A 23,802-nucleotide genomic window follows, 5' to 3' on the forward strand; every position below is an offset into this window, starting at 1 on the left:
TGGGGCTTTACGCAAGTCCCATGCTGCAGTGGGCTCAGCCGCTGCCTCTAACTGGTCATGGGGCTTTACGCAAGTCCCATGCTGCAGTGGGCTCAGCCGCTGCCTCTAACTGGTCATGGGGCTTTACGCAAGTCCCATGCTGCAGTGGGCTCAGCCGCTGCCTCTGTAAAAAGAACAGACTGGGCTACAAGCCATAACAGAGTTCTAAGCCTGAGTCTGGCTTCAAGTGTGGTGATGCAGTTTTCTGGGGAGAGGCTGTACAGAATTCATCAGACTCTCAAAGGGGTCATCACGACCCCTCAAGTATAAAACCCAATTGGGCCGTCCCATCCCTGAGGTGTTTCGAGGGCGGATAGTTCATTCTAAGCTCCCTTTCCCTCTGTGTCACCAGTGGGGACTTAAGCCCACGAGAAAAGCTACTTTAATGCTGCTTTAGTGTAGTCTGTGTGAGGAGGGCTTCGGGGGCGGGCCCTGCTGTGGGGCTCCTGGTGAACAGCGGTGGGTCAGCACCCCGCAGGCCCCAGCCAAGCCCAGCTCGCCACCAGCGTTCGTCACAAAGTGGCCCACGCCAAGCCTTTCCCGCAGGTGCCCTTCACCACTGCTCCTGTGCCCCGAGGGCAAGAGGGCCGGACGAGACCAGCGGCCGTGAGGACTGGAAAGCCAGAGTCACGCTCTGATCGCCGAGCACGCCGGAGCCCCGCGGGGCTCCATCAGGGCCTCGCTCCCCCGGCATCTCGCCAGTGCCTCACTGCAAAGGACCTCCGGACTCTGCCCTAAGCTGGGAGGACCCGCCCCGTACTCACAAAGGACGACCAGCCTCCGTTGTCTTCCTCGTGGCTCTCTGTGGAGGAAGGCAGCACCGTTATTAGTGCTGATTGAAGCCACAGAGGGGAAGTCGGCGCTTCCCAGCCCGGTGCCCTCCTCCACCCTCGCCTTCATCCTGCGCACCTGGGGGTCAGCAACTCAGTGTCAGCTCTCCACTTCCTACCTGAGGGGCTCATTCTACCAGACAGAGGCGATGGTTCTTAACCTTTCACGTGTGTGAAAGTCACTTGAGAGAGCTTCAAAAAATGCAGATTCCCTGGGCCTATCCTTAGAGCTTCTGATTCTGCAGGAACTCGGGGTGGGGGGGGGGACCCAGGAATCTGCGTTTTAACAAGATGTGGAATTTAGCAGCTGAATAATTGCTTTAAAGACTCAGAAGCAGGAGGACTGGCTGTGCTCGGGTGCTCAGTCAAAACCCAGGTTGTTCCAGGCACCACCTGCAGAGTCCCTCCCTGTGTCTGTGCAGAGGGCCTCCGTTGGAAGGGGATCGTGGCCAGGTGCCTGGCATAGTGATATCTCTCCTCCCCTCCACCTGGACCGGCAGCCAGAAGAACCAAAATGCCTCCCATCTCCAAAGCAATCGTTCTCAACCCCAGAGACCTTTACCTGTCTCCTCCGGAAACCGCTGGACTTGCGGTCTGCAAAGGCAAGCAACATGGCATTAACAGCCCTACTGACTTGGGGAGATATCCCTCTTAGTCCAGCCCTGCAAGAGGAACCCCCAGGGGAGGCTATGTCTCACCACCCAGGACTCTTGTCCTTGTTGCTTTGAAACTCGGGCCAGGCTACCTGAAAATTCTGGAAACCACTGAAATCACATTGGTGGTACAACTGGGAGCTCATGACTGCCTGCCTTTCTAGGGGAAGCTCCCCTGATGCAGGGGCAGGATGCAGGACAGAGAGGGGGAACCCCTGGACTGGAGGATTACTGCAGATCAAAAATGAGGGCAAAACCACTCCCATTTAGACTTGAGTTTGAAAATTTTTTGCATCTCATTAACGTGACCCTGGGCACTTGGCTGCCCCACTCACTTGCGTGTGAAAATGCTCCTTCTCTCTTCATTCTTGTTGATTTCTTGACTTAACTTACTCAGAATCCTATAAGACAAAGGGACGGGTTAGGTGATAAAAGCATTCTCTCCCTCCACCTTCAGCCTTCCTTCCCTGGGTCTTGAAGCCCCCCGGTCTGTGTGACCTCACGCACTTGGGCCAGTCCTAGCCGGCCTCTTCCTTTGGCTCCAGCTGGCCCTCTCCCTCTTCTCCTCACTTTCTTGCCACCTCCACCCCCTTGCTCCTGCCCAGGAAGCTCTCTGCGTGGGCTCAGCCTCCTGTCTAGCTCAGAGTCCCTCTGCGGGGACTGGCCGGCTCACACCGGGTCCTCCTCCTCTGAAATCCAGCAACCTTCAGATCAGGACATGACCGCAGTGTATTTTATTGTGCTGGTGTTTGCAGGGCTGAGCTCCCCTGACTTGGTTTGACATCCCTGTAGCGATGTCTAACAAGAATCCTCAATCCACCTCTGAGACCTGGAGGAATCGGCCGCTCGTTGCAGAACTCTTGACAAGAGCTTCAGTGCGCTTTCTGGGCCTGAAATCTCCTTCCATCCTCCGCTCCCTCCTTGGTGACATGAATTCTTATAAACACTTGGTGAAGTATTCCCCATCTAGGCACAGCCTGCAAAGTGGAGACTCCCTGATTCACCCATGCCCAGAGGCCTTGGCCAGGACCCTCTCATTCCTTGGATGTTGTAAACTAGCAAATCTCTAAACCCCAGGGCAGGAAGGGCAGAGTGGGACAGCAGCTCTGGCAGGCACGCCCTCTGCAGTAAACTCCAGCCTCCCTTAGCACCACTGAGGAGACCCAGGGTCTGTCAGCTGACAGGCTCGTGTTCCCGTGAGATCTGGGGCAGCTGGAGGAGGCTCAGAGGTGGTCTCACCCTGCATTATTTCACACGTGGGGCCACAGGAGCCCAGAGAGGAAGAGACAGCTGCACAGCGGCCCCTCCCCCAGCGATGCACAGCAGCCTCAGAAGCCAGGCCCCCTCATTTCCAGAGCAGCACACTGTCAGCACACCAAATCAACACCCCTGATGCCAGAAGCCCCTTGGGAATAGCTCTATGGAGCTCGTTGCCCTCTGGGAAGGGCCGAGTCTACCTTCCTTGGTCACAAGTTTGGTCTAAAACAAAATTGCTAAGTTAGCAAAGTAATCTTGGCCCCCACCACGTCTTGCTTCCCTCATCATCCCCCAGGCCCCCGCCCCCCCACCGCCCCCACTTCTGAGCAGTTCCCTGGGAACCTGCTCAGAACCTCTCAGCTCATTCGAGTGAGAGGATGTGCTGTGCTATGCTTAAGTGGATCAGTCGTGTCCAACTCTTCGCAACCCCATGGACTGTAGCCCACCAGGCTCCTCTGTCCACGGGGACTCTCCAGGCAAGAATACTAGAGTGGATTGCCATACCCTCCTCCAAGGAATCTTCCCAACCCAGGGATGGAACCCAGATCTCCCACACGGCAGGCGGATTCTTTACCATCTGAGCCAGCAGGGAAGCCCAAGAGACAGGATGAACAAACTTACGAATGAGCGGGGCCGTCAGGGGACAGAGAGAGGAGCCTGCAACCCTTCCTCCGGTGTCACTGCTGGGGTGTCACACGCCACAGGGAGATGCTTTAAAGCGGGGTGGGGAGCTTCCCAGTGGAAGCTCCAATCACACCGTCAGCTTGCTGGTTTCTGGTTCCTCTGTTTCCTTTAAGCGGCTGTTCAAGAGGCTGATGAGCGCCCCTCTGCTCCCTCCTCTGACAGAGCGTAAGTCAGGGCACCGTCACCCCCAGCCAGTCATACCTTCACTGAGCAGTGCGCACTCCAGGCTACCTAAGCGCCAGGAGCCCTGCTGGGGTTCAGGGCACCTCGGTGAACAAAACAAAGATCTCTGCTCTCGAGGAGCTTACTTGCTAGCGGAGACAAACAGATGACAAATAGTGAACACTGGAGGAAGTGAAATTCAAGGTGAGAGCTGTGTGGACAGGCAGGCAGCAGAGGTGCGGGCTGGGCGAGGGGGGCGGGAGTGCAGGAGCGGGGTGCGGTTACAATTGAAAAACCACCCAGCGGGCCTCTGGGAGGAGGTGACATTTCTGCAGGACCTGAAGTAGGGGGTGCTGAGGAGCGGGTCCCCGCCCAGTGAGGGCGGTAAGGGAGGGCACAGGGAGAAGCGGGGTGGCCCTGACCGGCTGGCACAGCGGCTTCGATCCTGAAAAGACCTGCTGCTCTAGGCAACTCCTTAGGGCATCTTCAGCAGCCGGGCGGGAGGCTGCTGGGGCTCTAACTGGCGAAGGAAGGAAATGGCAAACCACAGCCCCACAGAGGAGCAGCGCGGGCTGAGAGCAGCAGGGCCGGAGAGGGGCCGGCAGCCCAGCCCGTGGCAGACGTGGGGCCCCCGGGCCCCCTGCTTTGAGGCCTCAGAACACCGCCTCCCCGCAGCTGGGGCCGCTGGCTGTGGGGGCGCGTGCGCAGGGCAGCGGTGCTGGGGATCAGAGCACGAGGTTCTTGCACCTCTGCCTGCAAACTCTTGTGGCTGTCCCCCACTCACTCCCACGCCCCCAGAGGACCAAGCGACAGTGAGCGGCCGGAGGTGACTCATTCTCCCTCCTTCCCACAAACCCCAGGCCGCACTCAGCCCCAGGAGAGACCGACACCCTCGGGTAGACACCACTCTCTCTGCTCGTCTTCAGCCGCAGAAGCGGAGTGGACCTTTCCGCAGGAAGCCAGGCCGTGGCAGCCAAGACCCCTAGCTCGCTGTGTGATGGGGGTGGGCCTCTGACTTCTCAGGTAGAGGCCTCCTCCGATCATGCTGGACGGTACAGAGTTTGGGAGGGGGGTCCTGCTGAGTGTGACTGCAGCCTCCTGCCCCCGGACAGTGCCCACGGCCTGACCTCAGGCCGGGTATTGCCCTTCCTGGTCCTCCCTGCCTCATCAGTGAAACAGGAGGGTTGGCCCTGCTGGAGAATCCCTGACCAGCCAGACCATAGCCACAAACACTGATGGCCAGGCCCACTGGAGCCTTAACCCATCAGAGCGTCCAGGAGAGGCTGGGAGCCGCTGGACGCAGTCACAACAAGTGCCCCAGAGACATGGGTGGGTCCTACGGGCTGAAAGCTTGTGAAATCACTCCTGTGATCTGGTCTTCTTGGACTTGCTTTCGAAAGAATCGAAACGGAGGAAGCGGAGTGAGGTGGGGGAGCGGAAGCAGCACTCAGGGTCTCTGCGTGTTGTGGCCCCTGTAGGGCTCTCCCGGGACACGTGGGGCTCCCTTTCCACGGCCCTTGTGTTCTGCCAACAGGGGTGGAGGCTCACAAGGGCGTCTTGAAATCAACTTTGCTGGTCACACAGAAGTAAGAAGGAAACTGGGAAAGAAAGGCAGGCAGGGAGGAGGGGAGGATGAAGTCAGAGCAGCGTGGAAAGTGTCAGAGCCCACAGTGCAAGTAAGCGTCAGTGTTATTTCCGAACACTCTGCTCTGCTGCCTGTGTGGTCGTATGTCTCGTGCACAGCTGAAATGTTCTTCTTGCCGACGGTCGCATAGTGTGAGCTGTAGACGAGTTTCCCTGTCTCCTAGAGGGCTTGGGGGGACGGGGAGCTGCTTCCTTGACCCCAGTTTCAGAGGCACACTGGCCTGCCCCTCGCCCGGAGGCCCTCCTCCTCCCCTCACCCCCTCCCTGCTCTCTGACACCACCCTGACCCCTATCCCACCTCCCAGCCCATGTTCTTACACCCAGTCTGGCTTTCACTTGCATTTCACCTTTCTTTAAAGGAACAAAATTCCTCCTTAAAGGCAAGTCTTCTGTGAACCAAGAGGCAAACCTTCCAAAACTCTCTCCTGTCACCTGAGGAGCCAGGGAGAAGCCAGGACATCGCTCTCAAGACTCAGGCCTCCAGGGGCAACCGGGCACATGAGCAGGAAGCAAGAATCTGAGGGTCTCCCACTTCTCAGCCATGCCCTCCCCCTGACAGATTTACAAGTTACTTGTGCTCCAGTCATTTTGTGTGGTAGCCAGGAAGAGCTACCCTGTTTACCAGCAAGGACAGCAGGGTGCTGGGGGAGGTGTTTGTCAAAGGCCCCATGTGGGTTTTTCACATGGAGCTGAGCGGAAGTTAAGTGCCCTGGGCTCTCACTGAGGAGCAGGAGCGTGGCAGTCAGTGGGATGGAGGCACTTTCCGTGCAGGGAGGACGGGGCACCTGGACAGGGCTTTGGCCAGTGAACGAGATGGGGAGCCACACGTCGGAGAGGGGCCTGGCACTGTCCCCAGTCTGCTGGGAGCTGAGCGCGTGTCATGAGCACAGTGCTGAGTTCAGCTCTGTGCCCTCCCTCCATCCTGCCCGCCATCCTTTGCTGTCTTTATATCTTAGGTAGGCGCTGAGCAGATGAGACAGGGAGCTGTCTCTGAGGTTAGGAGACGACGCCTTTTCAGAAGACAGACAAATCAACAGGCACGACTGCCTTGTCTCTCTATCTTAGTTTTTTCCATCCTAATTCCACTATGGATGATGGGGACAGTGATCACTGATGTTATAAAGAGAATCATCCAATACCTATCTGTTGCCTACATTACCACGACATCCCTGCCCTCTTCTTCCATTTTTTTTTAAAGTTACACTGTATTATTTTAAACATAAAATTTATAGCATTGGACTTCCCTGGTTGTACACTGGATAAGAGTCTGCCTGCCAATGCAGGGGACGTGGGTTCAATCCCTGCTCTGGGAGGATCCCACATGCTGTGGGCAACTTAATCTCATGCACCATCAACTTCTGAGCCCTTGCACCCTAGAGCCTGTGCTGTGCAACAAGAAAAGCCACGGAAAGTGAGGTCCGCACACTGCAACTAGAGGGTACCCCCCCCCGCCACCCCGCTCAGCGTGATTAAAGAAAGCCCTCGAGCAACAACAAAGACCCAGTGCAGAAATAGCAACAAAAATTTACAACATTTAAAAAAAAAGACTGCAGATGACCATCAGAAGATTTTATCATGTGTTCTATCGATTTAACCAGATCATGCTCAGTGCTACCACAGGCGCTAGGCTCAGTCCTCCAAAAGGACGTTACACTGTTTTATTTTGAAACTCTCCTCCATCACATTGTCTGTGAGGTCTCTGGGAGAGACTAGGCCTGAGACAGTCCTATGTCTGCAGACAGAGAACACTTTTCCCACCAGAAACTGCCTTCTTACAAAATCGATTTAGTACTGACTTTTTAAAGCAAATTTAAGGAGACTGAGCTATTCAGAGGAGTGTAATCTTGTTTTGGTCCACTGTACATAAACACAATTTCTTTTCTATAGCTCTTTAGGGAAATGGTCTAGGGCAAATGGACCTGTGTACAAAGGAATGGAGCAAATGAGCCCGGAACATCTATACACGCAGGCAGCTTATGTGGGCTGCCTCCCACTCACCCACGTACCCATATACACTGCCCCCTCTGAGTTCCTTCTTTCCTCTCCTCTAGATGAGGAACCTGAGGCTCAGACTTGAAATGACTTGCCTGAGTCCCACAGCTGGTAGGAGGCAGAGCCTGCTTTAGAACCTGGCTTTGCCTCACTCCAAAGCCCATGCCTTTCTATGCTTTCATCCTCCCCAGTTAGTAGGATAAAATCAGTAAAAATCTGAAATGGTGCTCATTGGGATTTTGCATAAAATGGCTGGAATAGTTAATGCCTCTTCAGTACATTTTATTATATCTCCATTATTTCTTCTAACTCTCTCATTGATCCTTTGAGACAGGGTCTGTAATTGTCCCCATTTTACAGATGAGGAAGCTGAGGCTTAGGGAACTCCAATAACTTGTCCACAGACTCATAGCTAATGAATGGGAGAATTGGGTCTCAACTAGTCTGATCTCAGAGCCTGCATTTTACTCACTAAGCTCTCCTGCCTGCCTGTTCAGATCTGAAATAATATCTTTTAAAAGAATGTGTTCATGAAGTTCATGTAACCCATTCCTTCATTTTATACACTTGGAAACTCAGAGTACTCTAGGACTCATCCCAGGCACAGAGCTCACAGAGGTATAGCTGAAAATTGGTACTTTTTATACCAATGCTCACACTCAGAATCACCTGATCAGGGCAGCCAGACCTTCCCTGGATGCCTCCCCCACCAGTTGGCCTTTCATGCTCCGTGGACAGCCCTCGTGCCTTGCCTTGGGGGGCAAACCCACTGGAGGGTGGTTTTTACTGCAGGCCAAGTTGTTGTTTTAGTTTTTATATAACTGAAGAAATATCCCACCTCCACCTCACATTGAACTGCAGACATCAGCTCCTTAATCTAAGGAGGTGGATCTAAGGCCTTAAGATTCAAAAAAGGATCCTCCCAGTTAAAGTGCCTTCCTCATCCCCTTCCGTCTATTGCTCTGATTGAATCCCCTCCTCCCAGCATCTTCCTAGGCACAGCCCTGGGAGAAGCTGCCATCTCACAGTGGGGTCATAGCCATCATTCCTAACCAGGTTCATTGCCTCCAGCTGAGCCCTCCTCTCCATCATGTTTTACACACCCTGGAGAGAGTCAACATGCAGGGTTTACCTCAGTGTTCCCCCTGGTGAACTCACTTCACCAGCACTCTCAGACTCATAACAGCTCAAAGCATCCTTCACAACTGTAACCAGTTACTGTGGTCTTTTCACTGCGCACTCCCCCACGTACGCCTCAACTGCTCTGACCTACTTGCAGTTCCAATAAACACACTGGTATCATGCCTTCGCAATATAGTCCCCATTTCTAGAATGTCTTTCAATCATTTTTCATCTGACCACTCTCGGTATATTTCAAGATCCAAGTTAGGTTCCCTTCTTCCCCAGAGTCTTTCTTGATGCCACTTCCTGATTTTAAAACACTATGTGGATCCAACTTAACGTGTCTACAGGCTGACTCTAGCCCACCAGCCACCAGTTCTCACTGCTATATGCTAAGTTCTCTCCTTGACCTAGAACTGTGGCCTTTTCCTAGGGCATCAGGTCTATAATGTCCAATATAATCGTCACCACTGTATCTAGCTACTGAGCCCTTGAAATGTGGCTAGTGCCTCTGAGGGGCTGAATGTTTTGTTATTTTTTGAGTCTTTATTTTTAGTTATTTGGCTGCACTGGTTCACAGTTATGGCACGTGAGATCTTTTAGTGCGGCAGGTAAGATTTTTAGGTGCAGCATGGGAACCCTTGGCTGTAGCACACAGGATCTCGTCCCCTGACCAGGCATCGAACCCAGGCCCCCTGCATTGGGAGCATGGAGTGTTAGATCACTGAACCACCAGGAAAGTCCCTGAATTTTTAATTTAACTAGATTTAAATAGCCATTTTGGACTAGGGAAAACAACTCTTAAGATCAATTATTCTTCAACAATAGTGGCCCCTGGAGACAGGCAGTACCAAAGACAAATCCTTACTCCCTTCTTTTTCTTCACCCTTCCAGATGAGGGAAACCTGAGAGTCATAGTTTTCTTATCTGAGCTACTCTGGAAGCTCTACCTATTCACGAAACTTTTCACCTCCTACTTCATTGACTTACTTCCCTTTCATCATTGTGAGCCCTAAGATGTTTAGAGCAAGAAAAAGGACCCCAGAGGGTGTCTGGAGGGGAGATCTCAGACTAGGGCCCCCACACTAAATTTAGCCCATAAGGGTGCTAACTTTGGCATTCACAATATTAAAAAATATTTGAGCAACATTTTAAAATTGAGATATATTGCATAAAACTTGTATTTCTAGCTACTTGATAAATTCAAAGATTGGGCATTGAGACTTTCCTGGAGGTACAGTGGTTAAGAATCTGTCTTACAATGCAGGGGAGGCAGGGTTGATCCCTGATCGGGGATCCCACATGCCTCAGGGCCACCAAGTCCATACACCACAACAACTGAGCCCAGGCACCACAACTAGAGAATCCACGCAGCACAACTAGAGAATCCAAGCACCACAACTAGGGAATCCATGCACCATAACAACTAGAGAGTCCACACACCACAACTAGGGAATCCAGGCACCACAACTAGAGAGTCCACGGACCACAACTAGGGAATCCAGGCACCACAGCTAGGGAAGCCACTCAGCACAACTAGGGAATCCATGCACCATAACAACTAGGGAATCCACCCACCATAACAACTAGAGAACCCACACACCATAAGTAGGGAATCCACGCACCACAACTAGGGAAGCCACTCAGCACAACTAGGGAATCCATGCACCATAACAACTAGGGAATCCACCCACCATAACAACTAGAGAACCCACACACCATAAGTAGGGAATCCACGCACCACAACTAGGGAAGCCACTCAGCACAACTAGGGAATCCACGCACCATAAAAACTAGGGAATCCACGCACCACAACTAGGGAATATACGCACCATAACAGCTAGGGAATCCACGCACCACAACTAGGGAATCCACACACCATAACAGCTAGGGAATCCACGCAGCACAACTAGGGAATCCACGCACCACAACTAGGGAATCCACACACCACAACTAGAGAGTCCACGCACCACAACTAGAGAGTCCACGCAGCACAACTAGATAATCCATGCACCATAACAACTAGGGAATCCACGCACCACAACAATTAGAGAATCCACGCACCATAACAACAAGGGAATCCATGCACCACAACTAGAGAATCCAGGCACCATAACAACTAGGGAATCCACGCGCCACAACTAGGGAATCCACGCAGCACAACTAGAGAATCCAGGCACCACAACAACTAGGGAATCCATGCACCTCAACTAGAGAATCCATGCACCACAACTAGAGAGTCCACGCACCACAGCTAGGGAATCCATGCACCATAACAACTAGGGAATCCACGCACCGCAACTAGGGAATCCACGCACCACAACTAGGGAATCCACACACCACAACTAGGGAATCCACGCACCATAACTGGAGAATCCACGCACCACAACTAGGGAATCCACACACCACAACTAGGGAATCCACGCACCATAACTGGAGAATCCACGCACCATAACTAGAGAGTCCACACACCACAACTAGAGAATCCACGCACCACAACTAGGGAATCCACACACCACAACTAGGGAATCCACGCACCATAACTGGAGAATCCACGCACCATAACTAGAGAGTCCACACACCATAACTAGAGAGTCCACGCACCACAACTAGAGAATCCACGCACCCTAACAACTAGGGAATCCACGCACCACAACTAGGGAATCCAGGCACCACAACTGGAGAATCCATGCACCACAGCGAAATATCCCACTGTGCAAGCAAGACCCCGCGTGCTGCAACTAAGGCCCTATCGTCTTTCTTACAGCAGAAAAATATTTCTCCATATTCAAGCTTTATTCAACGGTGGTAAATGACTGGACTTTGTATTTTTCAGCCTGGCCCATTGCACACATTTCTTCCTGGCTCCTCAAGCATCAGAGTGTGAGACTTCTGCAAGAAGGGCAGGAAACATGGCCCAATACGCACACTGCAACTTCGCATTTCAGCACCCATGTCAGACCTCAGAATCGGCCCCCTTCTCCTCGGAATTCCTCTCAACACGATGTCCGTGGCAGCCACCCAAATGGTCATCACTGACAGACCAAATGGAGTCCATTGCCTGACTCATCTGGTCCAATGCTCTCATTTTACCAAGGTCCAAAAAACTGAAGCAATTACTGAGTTGGTGATGAAACCACGATGAAATCTCAGATCTCTTGATTTTCAAAGGCCAGCCCACCCCACTGGGGAGAGAGGAGATGAGAACATGGGCCAGAATTGGGCTGATCTTTGGCAAGAGCAGCCAAGTACCAGCCGGACTAGAACCGTTGCTTCTTTTTCTCGACACATTATGTAACTTCTCTTCCCCGAACACTGCTCTTGCCTGCTCTCTTCCCGATTGCTTTCCTATTTTAAGCTGACAGTGACAGAAAAGTAGCTCAGCTTCCCGGGTCTACTCCCCACCCCACCCCAGTCATCGGGCCAGTACTCACGGCACGCGGAGCTTAGGGAACTTCTGGATGTCATTCTCTGCCAGGTTCTGCAATGGAGACAGTGGTAGTTACAACCCGCAGAAGGGGCTCCAGGCCAGGTGAGCAGAGTCAGGTGTGAAATGACAGGGGACAGCGGGCCTGCAGCCAGCGGGAGAGGAGGCCACATCCACCCGACCGAGCAGGCAGCTTCTAGATGGGGCACTGGAGCCTGCGGGCCCTGGACGGCCACATCGGGTCACAGGGAGCCCGAAACTCGGATTTTATGTGGACTTGGCCAGGCTGTAACAGCTTTCCTAGCCTCCCGCCCCAGACCTCAGGCCCTCAGCTGCCGTGGAAGGGCTGCGAGCAGCCAGCCTGGAGAGGGAGTCTGTGCTCTGCGGCCTCATCACAGACCAGCTGCCTCCTTCACGGGAGGTGTTGGTAGGATTCTCTAGATGCAAGGGAGCAATCAAGAGGCTGTCCTGAGGGAACCGAGAGTGGAAAGAAGAAAGAGACCCGTGTTTCTAAAGAACTGACTGCCTCCTTACAGCACCTCGATTAATCCTCGCATCAGCCCTGTGAGGGAGAAACTGTCACGTTGTCTCATTTTAGTGAGAAAGTGGGGCCCCAGGGTGTAAGGGATTTCAGCTTGTAGGTGATGGAGCTGGGGCTAGGACCCTGCTCTGTGGCTTTTGTGGGCAATTTCCTTCCTGCGAGCTTCCTCCTACCACGTCTAAGCCCTCTGGAGCCTTAGTGGCCTGTGTTGGAAAAGAGGAGGGGAGGGAGAGAGAAGAGGGAAGCAAAGAGGGCTCCATAGAACCAAAGCCGAGGCAAGAAGGGCCTCTTTAACGGTCTAATTGAGGCCAGAGCCCCAGCGGTCAGGGTGGGGGCGCTGGAGTCGGACAGGCTGGTTTAGAATCTTGGTTCCCTCACTTAGCAGTTCCCTGACTTGGGACAGACACTTAATCTCTCTAGGCCTCAGTTTCCTTCTCTGTATAATGGGAACCTTGATAATATGAACAGCTCCGTTTCAGGGACTGAGGACTGAATGAGATGGAGTGTGTCCTGTGCTTGGCACAGTGCCTGACAGACCCTTTGAGAGCGATGAATGGGGTTTAGGTGAGCAATTTCTGTCCCAGGGCAGAGGAGCTAGGGTCTGGATGGTTGTTGGAGGTTAGTTAGTGTTTTTGCTTCTTCCACTCTGGGCTGGGAGCCGCCTGGCAGGATTTTGGCTGCCTTCTGAGATGAGCTGGGCAAACTTCCCATTAAGCCCAGCTGGCACTGGGGCTGGGGCCTCTTAAAATGTGCTACGGCCTCCCACTTCAGCTCTTAGGAACGGAGTCTGATCCAGCCCCCATATGAGACCTGGCGACAGGGCTAGGAAGGAGGCTTTGGCAAGAGTCCTGAGACAATCAAGACTTTCTTCAAGCTTATTAACTTCTTTCTCTAGCATCACTGAGCCGTGGCGTCCCTGCCCTTGGAACCACTCCCTTCTTAGGGAAGATACCAAGGCTCATGTTAGCAGTGTGGCATGAGGGTCGGAGGGCTTCCTGGGAGTGACCAGAGGGATGCATGCTGAGAACTAGGTGGTGGGCTGTTGCCTTCTCTTCTCCTGAGTCAGAGACGTAAACTGAGGGAATTTCAGGAAGCAGGTGAAGGAAAAGGTAAGCATGTGAGTGTGGCTGGAAATACAGAGAAAGGCCTTAGAAGCAGGGATACGAACTGGGAGGAAAGATGGAAGGTAGTGAACGTGTCTGGGCTTCCCTGATGGCCCAAACTGTCAAGAATCTGCCTGCAGTCCAGGAGATGCAGGTTTGATCCCTGGATCGGGAAGATCCCCTGTAGGAAGAAATGGCTACCAACTCCAGTATTCTTACCTGGAGAATCCCACAGACAGAGGAGCCTAGCAGGCTACAGTCCATGCGGTCACAAAGAGTCAGACAGGACTGAGCAACTGAGCACAAACACGATGTTTGGAGAATTCTTCTATGTGACGTAACAGTGTAAAGCCCCCTCCGCGACCTTCTTCAAAGACCTTCAGCAAAGTCTGGAAACTCTGAGTTACTTGTACAGTGACTTGGAGTCAGACTAGTGGCTTTACAGGAATATGATTATGTGCTGAGTGTGTCCTTAAGGGGGACAAGAGAGCAAGAAAAGCAGAGAACTGGACCCGGCCTGGAGAGGCGTTGTAGCCGACACTGTCGCTTGCCTACCCAATATCCACTCTCTTGCTCCCTTACTGATGGGGTCTGGATTTTGTTCAAGGCAGTAAATGTGTCCAGTTCAAAATATTTAGCACACTAAATTCTCTTGCATGTGACCAAGGTCACAGGGCTTCATTGTGGCCGGTGAGATATAATCTGAAGTCTAACTGAATCAGGCTTTTGGGAAAGTAGCCCTGAAAATAAAGGGGAAGGCAATCCCCATGCACTTTGAGTGTTTCACTCTTTGCCCTCCCCCTCTTCCTCCGGCTTGGATTGCAGAAGTAATGCCTGGAGATGGAGTGGCCATCTCACAGCCATTAGGACAGAAGCCACAGAGAGCTTCCGTTGGCTAGGTGAGGCCTGAGCTCTCGACGACTTCCTTTAGCATCTCTCCAGCCACGAGTGCCCACCTCTAGACTTCTTGTCACTTGAGAAAGATAAGCCCCTCTTTGGTTAAGCCACTGTGCTTCAGTTTCTCTTTCATGCAGCCGCACACCTTTCTAACTGACAGGGCTTCCAAGCACGTGGCCTCCTCTTCTTTAGCCTTTCGGGAGCATAGAACCCCTGTTCCCTCACCAGACTTCTCAGTGGAAAACAAAATGCTGGCAGTATAGATTCCAGGGGGCTGCTGGCTCGTGCGTGGAAGAAAGGGAAAGGAAGGCAGGGAGGGAGGGGGAAAGGATGGGGGGAAGGGAGAGGATGGAGGGAAACGGAGGGGTGGAGGGGTAAAGACGGCTGGGTCTTCCATTTTCACCCTTAAAGCAGAATGGCTCTGGACACCTTAAAGCTGGAAAGGGTGATAGCTGAGAGCTCAGAGCTCAGATCAAAGCCCAGATCATACCCAGAGCATCTGGCATGGAAGGCGGTTTTAGCAGAAGCTGCCAGGGCAGGGCTGGGCTCTGTTCCCTACTCCCCTGGCTCCTTGAGCCCCTCTTTCCACTTCTTGCTGTTCACACAGTAATGAGAGTGAGCAGCATTCTCTGAGGGCCTGGCATGTCCCAGATATCGGGGTAGAGAAGGCAAAGCTCCTCAACCAAGGCAACAACCCTGTCTCAACAGGCCTGAGGCTCACAAGAGGGGGATGCGGGGACCCCCCCAGAGCTGGGCTGGACTGTCAGCCACTATCACTCAGTCCATTGTGCTCCATTACAGAGGGAGGAACAAGAAGTTCAGAGAGGACATGTGCTTATTAGAGGTCACCCAGGGCTACGACCAGGACCATCTTCAAGAAAGAGGTCTTACTCCCTTTTGATTCAGCCCTGAGAAATCTTAGTTCTCAGTTCTAAAAGCATCTTTTAGCTAAAAGCTAAAACAATGAAATATTCAGATTTAGCGGTAAGTTGCAAGAAGAATAACAATTAAACGCTCAAAGTCTAGTGGCTTAAAGCCCAGTGCAAAGAAGTGGCACTGTTCAAAACTCAAGCAGTGTAAAATTAAATTAAATGTATGCTTTAGTCCAGTAACTAGGTGTGTGACAGAGTAAATCACATCACATTTCTGTACATGTTTCTCTAATTGCAATTGAGGTGGTGGTTAGAGCCTTCCGCTATAAAACAAGCTTCTGGGAGGCAGAAATCACATCTTAATCATCTCTACATTCCTAGCACATGGCATGGTCTGGTATATAAAAGGAGCCCAGGAAAGTCCTTGTTAAGTGAATGGCAGGGTGAATGACTGAATGATTTACGTGGAACAGTGAATGAAGACGTCTTATATGGCCCATGAAAGCAAAGGGGGCATAAGTTTGGTCTCAGTGTGAGACTTAAGTACTGCCCAGAAAGGGATAGATGACTGTGCGTGGTAGTGAGCTCACTATCGGTGAAGGAATTCAAGAAGCTCTTGGTAGCAGAGACGCTATACAGGAAACGGATTGGTGTACTGGGTGGAAAGCTAGAGCGTGTGCTCTCTACGGCCCCTTCCATCCCTGAAGCCCCATAGCCCAGTTTCCTCAGTACTGCTGACCAGGTCTTGCCAGGAAACAGTTTGACTTATCCACTGAGTCCAAATCCAAATTGGGAACGTTGACCCCATGAGACCTTTGAAGGCTTGTTCCTGCTTCGTTTCTGAACAATGAAGAAACACAACCAAAAGGGCTGGATCGGTACAGTCAGGGTCTCCATTACCCACTGGCAAAAGTGTCATTCCAGGGGAAATGCTCACACCACCTCCCCAGCCACTGCCCAGTGGCTCAAACTCCGCCTAGAGCAGCAGCCCCTTCTCTGTAATGGCTTAGTACTTAGTATAGAGCTGCCTCTTAGTGTTACACTGGAAACTTCTTGCAATATAAAGGAGCAGAGAAAGCCATAGCACGTGTGTGTTAATTGGCACAAAGCCAACGGTGTGAATTTAGTAAAGAGAAAGAGGGACATAATTGAAGTAAGGAGGGCGATTCTACCGTTTATTCTAGTCAGTGGGTATGTTCCCTAGAGCGACAAATAAGAGAAGAGAGTCTTCCGTTCTCCCATGTGCCTGGTTTTCCCCCTTGAACTTCTCAGAGTATGAGTGCTATTTGAATAGATTTTCAAGAGGGGTATGTGTGTGCGTTAACTGTAACTTGATTCCTACTTACACTTTGACTTCAGAATGTACCTTAGTGTCAGTGAAAGATCTGGGAGGTATACTAAACCGGAGGATCCTGAGAGGTGACGAGAGAGGCGCTCGTACAAAACCCCGGAGAAGGCCTTGGGTTGTACGCGATCCTGAAGACAGGCAATGCCCCTGCGCAGCCTCAGAGACAGGGTAGAAAGTTGGCTCTGCAGCCGTTGGTTACAGTTACAGAATAGTTCTGGTCATAATGCGTTGGACTAGCAGCCAGCACTCACCAGAAACCGTGGCCCATCGATATGATGCTTCTTCACGACCTTTTCACAGTCCTTGTAGTTTAGCTGAAACAGAGGAGAGGAGGTGTAACAGTGCAGTCGGGTTCATGCCACTGGTTCCCCTTCCTTGCCTGCCCCAGGAGCTCAGCAATCTGTGGTGCTTGTGGCTAGCCAGGCTCCCCGCTCCCCCGCTGTCTATCAGAGAGGCCCTATCCTTACATCAGCCCTGCTTTCACTAACTAACCCCTTGGGACTGTAAAATGGAGAAATTGCCTGTCGAAGGCTTTGAGGCCAACCCCTACAGAAAGAATGCTGCTAGGGCTGCAAAGGGCTGGCCATACGCTCCTCCGGCAAATGGAAAAGAGTTGAAAAAAGAAAATAAATAGTAGACATCATCTGGTCACCCAAAGACAACCTGGGTGAACATGGCAATGTGTTTCCTTCAGTGGTTTTTCCAAAGCATCTTTCTAAACACAATCAGTGTTATCATTCATATTCAATCTCCTTATCTTGTCTTTTTCTCTTGAAAAATAAAGGCACTGACTCATGTTATTACAGTGATTTTGAACATTATTTTAATTTGCTCTATTGCTGAATATTTAGTTATTTCCCCAAACTGCTGCTGTAACAATGATAATTGAAACTTCTAATAATTCCTGAATACTTGCCGTACGGTAGGCACCATTCTAAGTGCTTAAACCAATTTTAATCATTTAAGCTTCACATTTTTCAAATGGAGAGTCAAAGGCACAAAGAGTCAAGTAACTTATACAAGGTTCCATGGATAGGCAGGTGGCAGAAGTGACAGCTGGGCTTCAGAGTAAGGCTTTAATATCTCTATCAGGAGTGTTCTCCTTTTAGTTACTAACAGTAGAACTTACAAACGGTGAGTGAACAGACTTAAGCGCAGCTTAACCTACACTATCAAACAACATCATAGATATTCTTTTGCATAAAATTTTTTCTTCTGTTTTAAATAGTTGAAGTTAGAGTCTCAGAATAGGTTTACCGCCTCAACAGGAATGAACATTTTTAGAACCTGCTGCTTTCCTAGAGTCACACCAATTGACAACTGAAGCAGGTGTCTGTTTGACCTAGTCCTCAACAGTGTAAGCATTTACCTTTGAAATATCTCTAAATTTGAGGTTTCTAGCTAGAGAACTAAAGGTAAAATGTTTGTCCTTGAGAATCTCAGCTTCTCCTCGCAAGTATGGATTTCACAGTGTGTGAACACCTTCTTTTGGTAACTTAAAATCATAACCTTTTCTTATGGCCAAGAAATCGAAAGAGTGAGGGCAATTGTTGTGAACCTCATGGCGTGACAGAGTAGGGTGAATATTAGAAAGCTCGGAAAAAATGATTTAGTGGTCCTTGGGAAGAAACCAGCTTCTGCATAGCCCCAAACATCCCTTTTATCCATGTTGCAAATGGTGAAATTGTTCTTGGAATGTTCAACTGCCTTTAATTCATCAATTTCACCACCAGCGTTATGAGCTGAATCTCTGATTTTGCAGAGTTCTGACTTGGACTCTAGAAAGACAGACAGTCCCGCGGACGGGGGCCTGCCTGGAAGTTTGGTTCTGAGTCAGTAATATTAGGCCTGGGAGTAAGACCTCTGTCCTTTTAGCATGCATGCATGCATACTCAGTCCTTCAGTAATATCCTACTCTTTGTGACTCTGTGAACTGTAGCTCACCAGGCTCCTCTGTCCATGGGATTTTCCAGGCAAGAATACTGGGAAATCCAGGGGATTTCCTTCTCCAGGGGATCTTCCTGACCCAGGGATCGAACCCATGTCTCCTGCATTGCAGGCAGATCCTTTACCAACTGAGCTCCCAGGGAAGCCCTGTCTTTTTAGCATATACCCAGATAATTCTTATGAGTGACAAGCTCTGGTTGGCACTGCTCTGAGCAGGTACCTGGTGTTGTGGACAGGACAACTAAGGCCCAGAGAGGGGAAGGGACTGGCTGAAGGTCACACAGTGAGTTGGGGACGCAGCTAGGATTAGAAGTCATGGCCCTGATCCAGAGTCTTCTCCATTGCATGGTCCAAGGATCCCTTTCTGCTAAGTCAAAAGGAATCAGAGGACTTAAAGAAATAGAAAACAACACCTCAATCCTCAAGGGCTGAAGTTCTGGACAGAGGATGAGCTGCACATGTCTGAGACAGTAAGACACAAAAGCCTGCTGGTCTGCATGGAGTCCCCAGGCAGGGTCCGGTGAAAAGAGTAGGAGAAAGGGAAGCTCGAACGTGAATCGGACCCCTCTCTGCTGGACGCCTCACACATGTATCTCCTCTATTTATCCCGACAAGCCCATGAGCTAGTCACTATGAGTGTCTCTGTTTTACCGACGAGGAAGCCGAGGCACAGAGAGGTATAGTAACTAAGGGAGGGTCAGCAAGTTAGCAGGTGGCAGAGTCAGGATTCAAGCCAAGGCGTGGCTGACTCCAGAGTTGGTTGGGGAGGTGCCTCCAAGGGGGACCTGACCCTAATGCTTCGTTAGAAAGTAAACCTTCTGGGATTTCCCTGGGGGTCCAGTGGCTGACTCCAAATACAGGATGCTTGGGTTCACGCCACAGCTGAGAGATCCAGCATGGCACAACACAGATCCTGCACACCACAACTAAATCCCAGCACAGTCAAATAAAGAAACAAAAATTAATTAAAAGGAAGAAAAAGAAAATGGCATGCCTAAATCAGAAACATGACACACTCCTTAATTTAAAAAAAAAAAGAGAGAGAAATTGCATCTGCCAGTAGGACTTTGGTGGCTAAGATCCAATCCCAAATGACACCGTGGTCAGTTCACTTAGCATTTTCTCTCTGGGGGAAGTGAGATGCTCAGCATTTAAAGGGTGTCTATCTGGGTCTGTAAGGGCTAGAACTTCCTAGATCACAAACACCCTTCAGTCTCCTCGTTCCTTCCTTCATGCTGGGAAGGGAACCTGTTCAGTTTCTGTGGACATGATCTGGAGTCTAGGGTCTGTAAGAAAATTCTCTCTTCCCTCAACTGAGGCAGAGAGCATCTACGTGAGTCATCCTGACCTGTAGGCCATCTCCCTGTCCTGAACGGAACTTGGATTCTTCAGTTGCTGACCTGGGTTGTGCAGTTCTCTTCCTCATATTGGAGACTGGGCCTCTGGCCCATCAGCCTGTCCCCAGAAGTGCCCTTGATAATTCTCAGTTCTTTTCTCCTTTCTGTATTGATCTAATATGCCACTTCATAGCATCTTAGTAAATTTCACTGTGGCCCTCAGTTATTTGGTCTAAATTTAAGAAAAGCATTTAGAATAAATACTTTTGACTCTTTCAAAAGTCAGCTATCTCAACGATCTTTGCACCCACTGTGCTGAAACCTAAGGTTATTATGACTTCCAGTGAGGGAAAAATAACCGAAATGAGATGCACAGCAGGCAGCAAATAACAGGATCTGTGGGTTGTGCCTCTACCATGCCACACCCAATTCAACATTTTCACATTTTTCTTAGGGCAGAATAGTTGTGGCACTAAATACTTTGGCACCATGTAGACCCCAGGTTTGGGTATGTGTTACAGGGAGCCTACCCCATACCAGGAAAAATAATAAGTTAACTTAGAAAACCTCTAAGGTCATGACTTAAAACCATATCCTTGTGATAATCTGGAGTATCCACTGAATTGGATGCCAGCCTCCAGAAATGGGAGTGTTAAGAGCTCAGAGGTCCCTCACAAGACAACGTATCCCTTGGACAGTCACAGAGGGTCACATGACTTGGGATCTGCCCTAGCAAGCCTGTGACCCATGGCCCCACCAGCAGATGACCAAACGCAAGGATCCTTGAGCTCCTTCCAGACGAGAAGGCGGGACAGCAACACTCTGGTCTCAGCTCTGCCACAAGCTTGGCCCCTGACCCTTCCCGGCAAACCTTTTCCTTTTCGGAGGCCTCGGTATCTGAAGGCCTGAGGCTCATGTCATTTCCCGCCTGCATCTTAAGACCCTCATGAAGTTCCCATGAGACTCTGTTCTAGGTATGTGGTTGAATAGCTCCCTTTCAAAGTCACAAGCGATGACTTGCTCAGACGCCATCTCCAGCATCGTTCATCACAGTCTTCCACCCTGCCTTTCCTCTCTCCTACCCCTCAAGACTCCATGTTTCCCTTTCGAGCAAAAAGCCTTGATCTCACTAGCAGTTATAGCGGTCCTGAGTCTCAGGGCACGGACTCTGAAACTGGACAGGTGTGACCGGAATTCTGCCTCCATCACATGGAGTCCCTGGGGTTTGGGCCCAGTTAGCTTCCTTTAGCTTATTTCGCAGCTGAGCCAGTAGGACAGCAATCCTGGAGCGAGTTAGATGCGTCCGTGCCTGAAGAGGACAAACTCAAATCCTAGCGTGTAGTAGGCACTTGCCCCTTGAGGGCTTCCCTTCTGCCCAGAACGTATTGCCAGAGAGCTCAGTGTTGCTCCATCAACCAGAGAGACTGCCCAAGGCTGGAAGCTCCGCTGCTGTCTTTCATGCCTCTCTCATTCTGCCTGCACTCCCTCTTCAAGCCTCTGCCCAGCCCCCCAGCCACTAAAGAGCAAGGCTCACCTTTTTGAAATAGTCTGCAAGGGCGTCAGGGTCCCAATTCAGGACCTCAGAGCGAAAGGGCACGTTCTTGAATGCCATGGCTGCTCACTCAGGATGAAGCTCACCAGCTGAGCCTGGGCGCTGCACCCATGGACAGAGAACCCCAAATCCAGAGTCTGGAGGTGTCTTCAGCTCTTCCAACTCCCGGGTACCTTCTGGAAAAGTCTTGTTGGAGCCGATGTCCTTTCTGTTGCAGCCAGATCCCAGAAAGCAACAGCTTCCTCTGCGAACAAATATGGTCTCTTCTCAGAAAACGACTCAGCAAGTTTCCTTTACCACTTCCTCTGCTGGGCTCTAAATAAGTAAACAAGGAAGCCCAGCTCTGGGGACTCAAGAGGCAGAAAGAGCTACAGGCTGGTAATTCCCCACTGGGCCCCATCTGCCCCAGCCCAGTAGGAGGAGCGATGAAGGGAACTTAGACACCCAAGTATGTTTCCATTGAAATCCCTGGCATCCATATGTTTAATATTTAAACCACATTCCTGCTTGGGTGGGTCTTTACAGATGAAAAATCTAATTTGACGGTTCACCTAAAATATAGACAATCTCCCACATCAGTGAAGGGGAAGGAACATGACCTTTCAATGCTTTCCAACCACGGCTCAGTTTCTCTCAAAAGCGTAAGGTTGAGCTTCTTTAGCTGCCCCTTATAGTTATTACAAGTGGATCCTCTGAGTCAGTGAGTTGGGATCCAGAACTGAGAAAGGAGCACCACTGGGAAGACCTGGGCTTCGTTTCTTTCTTTCTTTCTTTCATCTTCTTCTTCATCTGTTTATTTGGCGGCACCAGGTCTTGGCTGCAACACACAGGATCTTTAGGTACAGCACATGGGCTGTAGTTCCGTGACCAGGGACGGAACCCGGGCCCCTGCTGTGCGAGCATGGAGTCTTAACCACTGGACCAGGAGGACAATCCCCAGGCTTCATTTCAGATATACTTGTTTCCCTGCTGGGCAACCTCAGGCAAAGGCTTAAACTCTAGGAAGCTCAGTTTCCATATGTGTAAAACAGGAACAGAAAAATTGCTTCATATGCACATAAAACTATAGATGTGTTTAACTAGACAAACTTAAGGAAGGAAAAAAATAACAATTGCTACTGATGTTGCCATATAGTCTGGTCACTCTTGTTCCCCCTAGACATTCTATCTACTATTTATTCGTCCACATTTCTATCTAAAGAGCACATCCCTGGAGACAGCAGGTGGGAGTCTGGGTTCTCTCTTGTCAGTTTCTCAGACCCTGTGCACTTCTCGTAGCTGAGCATCTCCTTGACTGAGGGTGAACCCAGTGTCAAAAGCAAACATATCCGTGGAACACCACAGGCCCCAATTTCACCATTCTATCTTGTGCTCCCCAGGAACACACAAACGACTGTCTGTCCTGAGGTTTGAGTCTGTTGTGTTTACTGAGTTGGCCCCTGAAGTGACGGCTTCCTGAAGCTTTTTCAAAGATCGCTTTGGCCATGCAGTTTCCATCTTATACACAACCTCAGGAGCCCCACCCTCAATGTTATGCACCAGCCTCGCCACGTCTTCATGTAAATAAGATCTGCCCTTTATCCCGGACTAAGCATCTTAATGGATGTGGTCCATGAATCTGAGTTAATGTCATCTTTACCTCCAAGGGCGCCAGAGGCATCAGCTGAGGCAGCCCAGGCCGAGCACTTCTCACAGGGCTGGAACCTCAGTGCTCTCTGCAACTGACCATGCCCTAGGAAGCATGGCCTGCTGCTCAAAAGTTCTACCACGGATGGGAGAGGCCCCTTCACTTTTTAAATCCCCAGAAGAGCAGCAAATGATAAAAAGTCCATTTGAAAAGAGAGGAAGAGAGATAAGTGGCTTCCACATAAAGAAGTCAAAGAAGATATCATGGAATTAGCTGGGATTTAAGCAGGGCCTTGGAAGAGGCAGCTGAGGGAAGGCATTCTGAACCTGTGTGTGATATGTGACGTGGCATGGTATGGAGTGTGTGTGTCTTGGTCTATGCTTCATGAGCAAACAAAACATTCCACACCTGTGCACCCCTGTGGAAAGGAACATTCAAGATCATCCTCAGAAAGAGAAGCAATTTTTTAAATGATGTTTACCATACTCACAAGAATCCAAATCTACAGAAAATCAGAAGTTGGAATTAACTTACGGCTAAACATGAGGTTCTTTTGGAAGAATTATCCAATGAATGTGGCCAAGATGGACAATCTCTAGACCCACATAAAAGAGAGACATAGCGGTTAAGAAACCTGGATGACAGTGATGACAACGGGAATCACCAAGAATCACTGTGCAAAGGAGTAGCCCGAGGACTCTGCACTAATTGTGGGCACTGTATCACTCCTGCTCACAGAAGGAAAAACTCAGGCTCCAGGAGGTAAAG

General features: G+C 50.6%; 1 protein-coding gene across 1 annotated transcript in view; it reads right to left on the reverse strand.

Annotated features, from left to right (window-relative positions):
* LCP2 (lymphocyte cytosolic protein 2) overlaps positions 1-21,598 on the reverse strand; it is a 48,383-nt gene extending 26,785 nt beyond the window's left edge. Inside the window, exons 1-6 of the mRNA XM_068990595.1 lie at positions 21,390-21,598; positions 16,823-16,885; positions 11,818-11,864; positions 1,858-1,923; positions 1,432-1,463; positions 804-841 (exon numbers count right to left, since the gene is read on the reverse strand). Of these exons, the coding sequence (XP_068846696.1) occupies positions 804-841; positions 1,432-1,463; positions 1,858-1,923; positions 11,818-11,864; positions 16,823-16,885; positions 21,390-21,467 (324 nt within the window). The 5' untranslated portion in view covers positions 21,468-21,598. The remainder of the gene's footprint in view (positions 1-803; positions 842-1,431; positions 1,464-1,857; positions 1,924-11,817; positions 11,865-16,822; positions 16,886-21,389) is intronic.
* Between the last annotated feature and the right edge of the window lie 2,204 nt (positions 21,599-23,802).

The sequence above is a fragment of the Capricornis sumatraensis genome, chromosome 18 (assembly GCF_032405125.1).
Source record: "Capricornis sumatraensis isolate serow.1 chromosome 18, serow.2, whole genome shotgun sequence".
In the NCBI taxonomy this organism is placed as follows: Eukaryota; Metazoa; Chordata; class Mammalia; order Artiodactyla; family Bovidae; genus Capricornis; species Capricornis sumatraensis.